The sequence below is a fragment of the Pinus tabuliformis genome, chromosome 8 (assembly GCF_031772625.1).
Source record: "Pinus tabuliformis cultivar Carrire ecotype Pingquan chromosome 8, CPIR1, whole genome shotgun sequence".
NCBI classification, from domain to species: domain Eukaryota; kingdom Viridiplantae; phylum Streptophyta; class Pinopsida; order Pinales; family Pinaceae; genus Pinus; species Pinus tabuliformis.
This window is the reverse complement of record NC_142294.1, coordinates 1,213,045,396-1,213,058,177: the sequence shown is the minus strand read 5'-3', so window position 1 is coordinate 1,213,058,177 and position 12,782 is coordinate 1,213,045,396. Positions and strand designations below refer to the sequence as shown.

The 12,782-nt window shown below is 32.5% G+C and overlaps 1 protein-coding gene across 1 annotated transcript; it reads right to left on the bottom strand.

Annotated features, from left to right (window-relative positions):
* Positions 1 to 6,895: 6,895 nt before the first annotated feature.
* On the bottom strand, positions 6,896 to 11,944 carry LOC149239733 (putative fatty acyl-CoA reductase 4). The gene is made up of 10 exons (XM_089367184.1): positions 11,761 to 11,944; positions 11,567 to 11,670; positions 10,712 to 10,917; positions 10,481 to 10,581; positions 9,148 to 9,388; positions 8,894 to 9,055; positions 7,804 to 7,882; positions 7,430 to 7,696; positions 7,127 to 7,254; positions 6,896 to 7,043 (listed from the first exon to the last, which is right to left on the bottom strand). Exons 1-10 carry the CDS (start codon positions 11,834 to 11,836, stop codon positions 6,896 to 6,898), a joined length of 1,512 nt encoding a protein of 503 aa, XP_089223310.1. The 5' UTR covers positions 11,837 to 11,944.
* Between the last annotated feature and the right edge of the window lie 838 nt (positions 11,945 to 12,782).

Genomic DNA, 12,782 nt, shown 5'->3' with positions numbered 1-12,782 from the left:
TCTTAACTTAACAAAAAAATAATATCTGAATTTAAAATTGTTAGCCTCACTCTCATGTGATGAAAATAATTATAACTCCAAAACAATTAAATTAATTAAAATCAAGAAAGTTGGATTTAATCCTACCTTTATAGATTGAGTTTGTTCCTCATGGTTAGGAGTCAGTTTAGGCTTAGTTGGTTGAGCAATTCTCTCCAACTAGTTAGGCTCCTAGATTAGTGTTTGGCTGAGATATTTGCTCAACCATAATGTCCAAGATAGACACACTATCTTGAGACATACTTCCTCATGTATTTATTTATAAAATTATCATTATTTGTAGAGGGCATTACATTATGAGAGGAATACAGTAAGGCTGAGGCCTTTTCCGCCATTTCTGTATTTTCTATGTTTCTAATATTTTTTATGTGTGTTAATTTTATTGAATATCCTACATATGGTATCAGAGCCAAATAGCCCTAGGCGAGAGGGAATGTGATATTGTGAAATCTGTGCTTTTTGTGATGTCTGAGCATTGTAGCTAAGTGGCAACCTGCACTAGACATTAAAGAGAGAGATTGTGAAATCAACTAGTGTAATTTAAAGAGAATGATTCACTGACTGGTAGAAAATTGTGCCCAATTTTGTGGTCATGAATTGCAGTTGCTGCGTGGAAAAAGAAATGCACATATTTGTTGAGGATAAGAATATAATATCGATCCTTGTTCTATTATAACTGCCATGACATTTGTAAGGATCCAAGCCAAGTTGAGTGAATTTGTAATAAAAGGATTGCGTTTAGCATTATGGAAGAGCTGTGTATACCTTGTAGTGAAGAGCGTGCAACGAAAAGCTGCGTGTGGTGTTGAGATTGTGTTGCAAGCCTAAGAAGGAGCGAACACTTACGTGAAGAAGTGTGGAGATACACAAAGCTAAGGGCCACCATGTCCAAGTAAAGACTTGCAACAAGTCCACAACCCGTGGGTGTTGAAACCCATGTATTAAAGGTGTAGAATAAGTGGAAAACATTTCTTGGTGGAGATTTGGTAAAGACGATAACATTTGGTATGTTTTTTCTTATGGTTATTTTTTAACTTTAGGTGGATCGAATTTTTGAGCAATGTGGATCTAGATTTTACTGGGTAATTATCAGTCTCTATTTCCCCTCGTGCACTAGTTCCTTTTTTTGATTTATCATGCAGAAGCCAAACCTCATTTTGAGGACAATATTTCTCAAATCCATGAGGTCTAAAATTAGGTTTTATAATGGAGTGTTCGTTATTTTTGTTGTGTTCTATACATGGCATTATTGGTTATAATAAGGAGGCACTCTAGCATGAACAACAATTCATTGAAGTTGTGTTTAATTACTAGATGGAGTAATTGAATTTTGGATGTGTTTTGAATTAACTCACATTCAACAGTTGATTTGAATGAAGTAATTGAATTTTTGTTAACTTGTTGGCGCAACAAAAGCATGGATTTTGGTTATAAGTTGTTTCATATTGCTATAAGTGAGACAAAAAATTCATCTTATGATGAGTATGGTGTGCACACTTTTATGAAATTGTTCAGTTGTTGAAGCTCTCTTTTTAGTCGGTGTGAATTGTGAGGGAAAGATCTTCATTGGCATGAAGCAACTAGTGCTTGGAGAAACTTGCATTGAGTGACCCATCTGTGTGAAAAAGAGACTGACCTATGCATAAAATAAAGGACCAACCTGCTTGTGCTAAAGCAAGGAGCTGACGAAAGTCAAGATAGTGACCTATGCAGCATGCAATGATTACAGTGTAAGGAAGAAGTCAAATGAGGTCTGGAGAAATTTGGAACAAGTGCAGAGGATGTGGATTTGGCTGATAAAAGACTACAGGAAACCTGAAACTTTTGTGGTGGTTTGTTTTGGGCTTGGATTCAATCCAAATGTTGAGCCAACTTGGAGGATTTCAGTGCGTTGAGCCAGCTTAAAGGACAATCTTCACCTGCAATTGCGAATTGGTAATTTTTCTCTGTGCCAAAGGAAAAACGAACAAAATGATCTGTGTTCAAATTTTTTATGTTGCTCTATGTAACTTCTCCAAATGAATTTTTTTAAAAATGTGATTTGACTTTGTTAAAGGAGATCTTTCATTTTTAAAGTGAATCCATAAAGTTCACTTTTTAATTCACTTCTTTAAAAGGGACTTCATGAAATTATTTTAAATGGGAGTTTAAAAATATTGAAAGAGAAAGCTCATTATTGGAATGTGAAATTTTATTTAGGAGAGATAAGGTGTGATGTTGTGGAGTGACAAGGTGACATTATTTTTTTTTATTTTTGAGTTATAAGTGTTTTGTATTTGGAGTGATAACTTGAATGTTGTTATTTTTGTAATTTTTTGGAGTGATAAGTTAGTTTTTGGAGTGAGAAGTAAGAAGTGACTTTGTACATTTTGGAGAGATAAGGACTATTTGTAATTCTTTATGTAATGGAGTAATAAGTGATTTTGTGGAGTCATAAGGTGCATATTCTATAAATTTGGAGTGATAAGGGAATATTTTTTAAAAACAAAAATTCATTGTTGTAATTCAAAGTAATTTTTTACTTTGAGAAAGATTGAGTCAATGAACATCCAGTTTTTTGAAGAAAAATTGCCTCCAAGGAGTTCTCTAACTTTGTGCTTGAGAAGTTTCAATGTAGATGTTGTAAAGATGAAAGGTTGATGTACTCAATACTTAATAAAGACGTAATTTTGTGGTGTTGAAGTGTCCTAGATTTGCCCAAAATTGAATAAGGGGATCTTAGTACACATTGTGTAGTGATTGATTGTGCATGTTTTGTGTCTAGTTTTGACACTACAATTATCTTATTTAACACACACAATGAGTCTAAAGAAAGTGAATGAAACAAGCACATTAATCAAAGCACATGAAATTAAGAAGCTGCAACTAGCATTCAATCAAGCACAAACAATCACATGCATTCACGCAACTACAACACATAATCAAAGCTGGCAACATTAGCATTCTACATCAACAAGAAAATTCACTTAATGAAAATCAAGTTAATAAAGTTTAAAACTCAAGCATTCCAACGAAAAGTCTACATCAACATTCAACGACATTTATTCATTGTATAACTTGCAAATAATTTTTTTGTAAGTCAACTTGTAATCAAAGTCAAATTGAGTTGAATTGTAAGGGTGCATTCTCGGTTGAACCCGACACCCAAGCTTTGAATTGATAGGGAATCAATTAAATCAAGTGAATCCATTATTTTTTTAACTGAGTCATTCAAATCATTGTAAGAATTTCTCTTGGTGGCATTTTCGATAGTATTCAACACCCTTCTTTTGATCAATCAAGAGTGTGAGTTCAAGAAAGTGCAAAGTTCACAACATCAAGCGACCCTTCAATTGGTTGAATAAAGCATCAAATGAGTGAGTTCTAAAAATCCAACAAGTATTAAAAGCAAGAAAGCGTGAGTTCCAACAAGTTCACATGGCGAAAAGCATTCAGTTGTTAAAGATTATTAACAATTTGATCCTCTCAATTGTTGAAGACATGGTGCAAATCAACAAAGAAACTCTTGTTGATATTTCAATTAGTCTACAACAAGCACATGAAACAATTGAGTTCCTTCAACTGGAGTCGCAACTACAAAGAGATGAATTGCAATAGAACAGTGATGCTTCCAAGTCTTTCAACCACTCAGATGAAGATAAAGCATTGATCCAAACAACTTCAGGTGTAAAAGTTGTCCATGATCAACTTGAACTTGCTTCTTCCAAACCAATCATTAAGCCGTGGGAAGAACTTCAAAGTAACAAAAATCGATGAGGAATAGGATATGACAAAGATGAAAACAGCTTGCATATCCCTGATTATTCTAAGCCGATCAAGTTCATCAGTGCATGATTTCTTGATCAAGTAACATCAACAAGCCATGATAAAGTTGAAGACAAACCCACATGTAAACATTGTCAAAGAAAAGGTCACATGGAAGATCACTATTTTGATCTCCATCCTTGTCACCATTGTGGCAAGTAGAATCACCCATCAAAGAAATGTTACAAACAAGACCAACCTGCCAGATTAAAGATCATTTATTCATGGATTGGTCCTTGGGAATGGTCGCCAACAGTAAAATGATTGTATAAGTTTTACAACAGAATTCAATCTCACGTATTGCATCCAACAGTCAAATGAAGATGGTACTCTCATGCGCCTGAAAGTGGGAGTACAACAGTGAAACTTTCCTACACCTGAATGGGAGTTCAAAATTTAGAAATCAAATGCAGATGATTGTCTCTCCTTTCAGCTAACGAAGAGGGGAATTAAGGGTGGTTTTTAGACTGAAAGTCTTGACAACATCATCAAAAACAGCGAGTGGGCATCTTCAAATTGGCCAGTGGGCATCTACAAATCAACCAGTGGGCATCATCAACAAATCAGCCTGTGGGCATCGTCAGATTAGCTAGTGGGCATTCATCAACATCAAAGCAGTGAGTGGGTGGTCGACATCAAAGTAGCCAGTGGACGTTATCAATATTTTGTCAGTGGACAAAGGATGCTGATTGCAAGAAAAGGACAGATGGATCCTTTTGCAGCTTGTCATGTGATGGAGTCATCAAGCAAAATTTAGAGATGAATTAGACTTGCAGCTGATTTATGTTCTCTTCTGATTGGAGTTTTTCAGCATCCAACTTCGGCAGTTTTTCAGTCAGCATTTTTGAGGATCAACGGTTTCAGCATGAGAACTTGGAAGATGGTTCCTAGTTCTTATTTTGGACTTACCATTGGGGGGGAATGTTAGCCTCACTCTCATGTGATGAAAACAATTATATGTCCAAAACAATTAAATTAATTAAAATCAAGAAAGTTGGATTTAATCCTACCTTTATAGATTGAGTTTGTTCCTCATGGTTAGGAGTCAGTTTAGGCTTAGTTGGTTGAGAGATTCTCTCCAACCAGTTAGGCTCCTAGATTAGTGTTAGGTTGAGATATTTGCTCAACCATTGTGTCCAGGATAGACGTACTATCTTGAGACAAACTTCCTCATGTATTTATTTGTACTATTATCATTATTTGTAGAGGGAATTGCATTATGAGAGGAATACAATAAGGCTGATATTTCAATTAATATACAAAAATGATCCATATTTTATTTAGTAAAGTCTTTTGGTAAAAATCACATTCAAATTGTTGGGTTGATGCTTTTCTAACCACCAGTGTAGTTCATCATCAGGACTAGTAAATCTTGGACCACTTCTCTTAATGCTCTTTTATCACAAAAATAAAATTATAAAATACTCTATGTGATCCTAGAAACCAATTTCATCTCAATGTAAATAAGAGCTTTTCCTATTTTCATTATTTTTTATATTTTATAAAAAACACATGTCAATTGAAAATTGTCTTTAGTTAAGAGCATGTGTTTCCTCCTAAAAAGTCAAAACCAAAGGGGGTAAAGCATGTATGCGTATTTCAGGTAACAAAATCGGATTCGTACCGGTATTTTAGGTAACAAAATTGGATTTGTGGGGAGTAGGAGGCATTAAGTTAGCTTGTACCTACTAAGCTTTACTCAATGAACCTCTGACATAGCAAGTGGGTCCCTAGCATACTAAACAATACCCTTAATTTAACTACATATTGGAAATGTCTTTAAAAATAACTTTATTTTACCCCCTACTAATACATTTTCACATTAATATTTTATTAACATTTTTTTTACCCCTTTATATATATATATATATATATATATATATATATATATATATATATATATATATCCCTTTATTTTCATCAACAATGGTAAGCAGGTTTTGCACTAGAAAGAATAACCTAAATACTAGGTAGTTGAAAACTTGAAAGTTTCAATAAAAAAAGCAGATATAACTTTGTTGACTTACAAATACATAATGTGGAAAATTTAAATGGAAAATACGCAGATCCGAACTCTCAATTATATGTATCTTCTATTGAAGACTAAAAAAAATACACTACAATCATAAAGAAAAATACTTCATAAACCATTTTATGTCTTACTTAACCGTGACTTTAAAATTAAATATATATATATATATATATATATATATATATATATATATAATTCATAATAATAAAAATAATAATAATTATAATAATTTTTATTATTATTATATTAAATGTTTAAAAAATACATTAATATTAACTTATATACATCACAATTTTTTATCATATTTCAGGGCTAAGGCGAAAGTGAGAGCAAATATTGCGCACAATATAAAACATATTGTATTTTGCCTAATAAATTTTGAGTGAAGGTGTAGGTGACATATTGGATATTCAAGGTCATATATATAAAAGTTGAGGTGATTGGAAACATTGTGCCAAACTTAAAACATATATTGTGCAAAATAAAATATGTTTTGTGTTTTATATGGATTTATTTTATGGTTAAAAATGTTATTTTCAAAATTTATTTGAGTGCAATTATTTATATAAATATAAATAATAATAATAATAATATAAAAATAAAAAGTTAAATATAATGGTGAGGGAGACTGGATATGTAAAAAACCTAATATGTTTCGTATAATATTTCATCTCATTTTATGTTTCTTATAATATTTCATCATGTTTCGTATAATATTTCATCTCATTTCATTTATATATATATGAAAGTGAAGATTGTGGTGAGGAGACTTATTGTACAAAATATACTGTACAAGGAGTGGAAAGGGGGAATGAACCATATAAAAAATATATAAAGAATCTGACGTCTCCAACAACTTAATAACGAACAATAACCCACTAACCATTTACAACATGACAACAGTTACAGAATTTTATTATTCAGCAGTGGTTGAGCGGATTAACGGCTTCTCTACGACTTTGCCTTCTCGTTTATTCCACCTAATACCCCATTCCAGGATTCCAGGCTGCCATTTCAATCTCATCTCAGTACGTGTTTGACTACTCCAGGAATATGAACCTCTGACAAGTACTCTGTCCAATCAATGCATTTTACGTCGAAGTTGAATGCTTTTCTGTCTTCCGCCGAAATCTTTCTCAACAAGTTTTCAGTGTTGGTTGTATCGAACCTGAGAAAAAAGGCCACAGATTCGCCTATCAAATAGAAAAATCGTTTGACGAAAAGAAAAAATAATATAGACACCGGCATTACCTTCCCTGAAAGAAAACGTAAGGCTCATACAATTCTGCTAAATACATGGCGAAGTTGTAATTTCGGAGCATACGAGTGTAATGTGCTCTGAACATGTTGCAGAAGACACTATCCACTAAACCAAGCACCTGCTCAACGTCAACAATTGCAGTCACAGAATTATACAGGTGTTCTACAACCATTAAGCAGATATATGTAACTTCATGTTTTCCATAAATCCATCTAAACTTCATTACAATAATTTGAATTTTTTATTCCAATTTCTAAATCTTTGTTGAAAAGAAGTGTGGAGGAGATGCTTGCCTGTAGTGGTGCTTTGTAACGTGTAAACATGTATCCCCGAAAACTGCTCATGCTCTCCAGAAACAGCGGCGGTTTTACGTGAACTATGTTTCCATCTTTGCCCACACATGGATGCTTCGAAAAGTAATTATAAGCGGCGTCCGTTGCAACAGAGGAACGCAACGGGTTTCCAATAGATGATGCCAAGTGATAAATAAAGAGACCATTCTGGGAAGCATGTGTGGCCATAGCTACTATCATCGCGTTAACAACCATATCTGCTGGAATCTGTTCTTCAAATAATATCATTAATAAACAAACATATTTTTATAGTTATGAACAATAATATAGGGCAAGCCATTGAAGATAAATGGTGGAAAGAAGTGACTAACCACGTCAATGATGAGGTTTGGATCGGCTAAGAAGGATGTAAGTCGTCCTTTGCCGTATGCTACTATCAGACTGTCGATAGTTCTGCAATTATACATTCCAAAAACGGCATATTATCAATATTAATAACGATATGATTTTAATTGGTTACATGGCTTCCGATTGGTATTTCTGGTTGTTAAGCGGGAGGAGACGAAGCATAAATAATACACATAAAATAATAGCTGCTGTTCTTCTAGGGTTCACACAAAACATTATTATTACAATGATTTTGATGAACAGTATTTAACTTTTTCCAATTAGCTACTTTCTAAAAATATTTTGACATGCAACCACATACTAAAAGTTTTTCCAACTAGCTACTTGCTTAAAATATCTTGAAGCTTTTCCAACTAGCGACTTGCTTAAAATATCTTGACATGCAAGCCTAAAATATCTTCACATGCAACTACACACTAAAAGTCTTCTATGGACTTCACTCAAGACTCCAACACTCCACCCTCAACAGTTAGTTAATTAACTCAGGAGTAATTACAATTTGTAACATTCCTATATTAGATTGTGAAAGGGTGATGGTTAGGCTTAGCTGTGTACAGTTGGATCCAAATTGTGAAAAGGTGATGGTTCAACATAAATGTGTGTACAGCTGGGTCCATTTTTAAGAAGCAATCATCATACATATTTGTAATGATTGCTTCTTCAAAATAGTGGAATCATGTATCCCTAAATTGAAAGCAATTAGCACTAATAATAAATGCTGTCCAACTAATGTGAAAAGATGGCCATCTTTAACCACTATACACACTTGTAATGATTGCTACTGAAAATTGGATAAAACCAGGCATCACTGAGTTGAGATTGTGAAAAGTGTGATGATTACTGTCACCTATACATGCTTTAGCTCATTTACACAAAGCAATCATTAATAATCTATATTGTGAATATTATTTTGCCAAGACGAGGTCATGTCTGTCAGCTGAAACCCTCATGTTCAATTTCCGGTTATTTAATGAATTCAAATCTATACTCACTGATAACAATATCACAAAAGAAACCAATTTTTCTGGATTACAAAATATGGTTGATTACGAATACCTGGTGCCTTCCATCCAGCCAGGGAAGGGCTCTGCCAAAGTGCTTTCAATAATACTCGGTCGGAAAACCACTACTGGAAGATTTCCTCTCAGATTTTCTACTAGCTTGTCTCCCATGGCTTTGGTGAATGTGTAAGTATTCGGCCACCCAAATCTCCTAGCCCTGTTAAGACCTCCATGAATGAACCTAACTCCCATTTTCAGAATTATACATCTATGCAAAGTATGAGTAAATGGCTTCTGAGGGTGACAAACCTCTCTAAGCCCAATTCTTTTAGACGTTTGGTATCTGCATCTTGTAAAGAACTTTGGCATGTGCGAGTAGACGAGTTCATATGTATCTCGGCGAGTGTTTTCTCCAGCAAACCAATTTCCGCTTTAATGTCTACGAAAGGTGGACAGCCTTCGTCCTCAGGTCCATTGCCGGCCGTTATAGTTTCTCCCATCTTCACAGGCTTTTCCATAATTCTTCCCTTTCCATGTCCGATAACGTAAGCTTTTGCCACATTAAACAAAGATAAGTCTGTGAATGTATGAGGATGGTAATTCCCAGTATCATGTATCTTGTTAAAAAATACAATAAACTATAAAGAGTGATGACGCAATTAATTGGAAACGTATTGATTTACAGTTGTTATTGTAAAATTTTGCAGATGTATCTTTGATGAAAAGTTTAAGTGTGTATTTTATTTAATATTAAAATATTAATCTTGATTTTCAATTAAATAAGAGCTGTTGTAAAAAAATTCGAAGAATGTTTGTGTTAATTTTGTGAGAGAAATTAATTAAAATAATAAGTTTGAAATGTATAAAGATAATAAATACAAATTTAGAAATTTATACAGTTTCTTTTTATACGCTTCAAACAATTATAATTTTATTAAAATATATATCATCGAATTTATAAAAAATAAAATAAATATTCAAAAATTTATATTTATATTTTAATCATTTTTAATTTTTTAATTTTAGTCAATTTTTAAATATTAATAAAAAATATTTACATATAAATTTAACCGTGATATAATATTGATTTGGAAGCAGAAATTCTTAACTAATTTTGAAAACTTAAAACATATATCCAAATTATGAAAACATATTCCTTCCTGTTTTACCTTTAAAATTAAGTAAATTAAGTATGATTGATTCCTGACAACTCATTTTAATTTTTAAAATTCTTATAAAAATTTTACCCATTTACTTTCACTTACACTTTATAGTTTGTTGACAAGGTGCATTATTTGATTTAATTTAATTTGCAAAATAGCAAATAGTACCTTTAATGTCATAAATTTTTAAATATAAATATATTATAATAATTATTTAAATTAAATGATTATTAATATAAATAAATTATATATTTATATACAGGTAAAAAAAAATTAAATACATAGAAATTCAAATTTTAAAATTAAAAATTCATTTAATAATTTTAAAAAATTAATTTAGCAATTTCAAAACATTTGAATATTATAAATAATTGCGAATCTGGACTTAACAAATTTAATCACCATTTATAAAATATTTTAAAATTAAATCTTCAAACATATAACTCCCTATTATTATGAGTACAAGCATCTTCCCTTACCTGTTGAGACATGCAGGAGGATTTGAAGTTTCCGGCATCGTTTGGCGAATTCCACCATATTTTTCGCTCCATTTGTGTTGGCGTTGAGAGAGGTATCATATCTACATTTTGCAAGAGTGTTTGCTTGAATAAGTTAGGTTTTGCAACCGAGATACATTTTCCTAGGTATAACTAGGATAAGCACCTACTAAAGCAGAGCCCTTTCCTAGGTATAACTAGAACTAAGTAAACCTGTCGTCAAACGCTGTGCTTGCTGCATTATTAACAATGGCGTCCAGATTTTCCCAGAGATGCTCTCTTGTGGTCTCTTGGTCAATTCCAAGATTATGATCTGCTGCAACGTCTCCCACTACAGGAACAACTTTCTGGAATATGAAGCTTTCAAAATTGTCTCCGTGTTGCTCCCTCAGAATCTTGAACAACTCCAACCTCATAACCTGTCATTCAAAGGGGTTTGTAGGTCTAGGATTAATTTCTGAGCACTGAGGAGATCGATTAGAGGCATTCAAACAGTCAAATATATAAAATTTAACTGGATAATTCGCCTCTTAAGACGTCATTGATAAAATATTATACAGAATCTTTTGTTGAATCTATTCATTTTTCTGATTCTTAATATTTTAGATCATACAAGAGCCACTTTCACGAGGATTGCAGATTCAGCAAATATCTTACAATCGTGTTTGACATTTCCCATAATCTTTTGTTGAATCTATTCATTTTTCTGATTCTTAATATTCTAGATCATACTAGAGCCACTTTTACAAGGATTGCAGATTCTGCAAATATCTTAGAATCTTTTTTGACATTTTCCATAAGCATTACATTCTGAGATATTCCCTAAATTTACCATTTAAATAAAGATAATTGCAAGAACCACCACCCAAAAGTCCATTGGTGAGACTCATACTACCATAAAGCTACAATTTCTATGGATTAAGATGCTGGATCAATCTAGAAAGACCACAACCCAAGAATCAATGGATTAAACTTGCACTAGCATAAATCTATAGTTTTCATCCGTTTTTGAATCAAATTTATACATAAAAAATAATTCTCAATGACTTTCCGTATGAAATTTCTTACTTCTTTTTTAAATCGGTTCTTGGCTGACTCTACATCTTCAGCCCTCAGCAAAACATAAATGCAGCTAATCCGAGGCTGTATACGCAAGATTTTCTCCACGAAAACTGCACCAAGTAAACAGCAATTAACAATTTGTTATCATGAAACCCAAATATATGTAAAGATCAATTTAACATTAATCACGCCAAAAATACCTTTGCCTAGGAAACCGGTTGATCCAGTCACTAATATGTTCTTGTCCTTGAGAAATCCTAGAACGTTGGACGCCATCTCTCACTTAACGCCACACAAATTTGGCAGCTCCTGCTGAAAGAATGAGTAGCAAATAGGTGTATCTGATAGGTGTTGATCGTGAGTATGGAGAAGTTTTTATATAGCATTTAGGCTGCTTGGACTGAAATTGGCAGTGGATGTAGTGCAATTTCCTTTCTTTTGTTGTAAAACCAGAAATTCAATACTTTGTGTTTAAGTTTTATCTGGGCCAAAACTAGAAACGTACACGAAATATTTCAGGGAATCAAACCAATTACGATACATAGAGCCTGCACTCAAAATATCATTGCGAAATCATTACAAATCATTATATACATGTATGGTTGAAGATCTTTTGCAATGACTACACTGAAGGAAACTGAGACTGAATCCGTGAGCAACTTGATTGGTCACTGACTCATTATTATATACGTAGTGTAAATTATTTGCTTTGTATAGTGTTTATTTCTTATGGGATAAGTTAGAGGGAAAAATTTGAGCGGAAAGCTATTTTTGAGAAATTAAAATTATACTAAAAAGTTTGATTTTCTTTTTAATCATGATATAATAATCTTATTTTATTGAAGAACTGATATTTTTATGTAGATTGTATATTTTAAGGATATCTTAGAATCTGATGATCTCTTTTCAAATTTGATTTAAATTTTTACAATTATGGCGATAGCAATTTTATCTGAAAAAGAAACGAAATCTTAGTATAAATAGCAGATTCCAAATAGTAATTCTTAAATATTTTTAAAATCCGCAATCAGCACAACTTTTACTGATGGACAAATAATACTTCTATCCCATATTAACATGCTTGACCTACACTCAACGTGACTGATTGATGGATTACCATTACCCAAAACAAGTTAAAATGAGTTAGAATTTTGTTAATTTTTTTTATAAAAAAATTTAATACTCAGAGTGTTTGAATTTTAAATAAGATAGAATTTTGTTA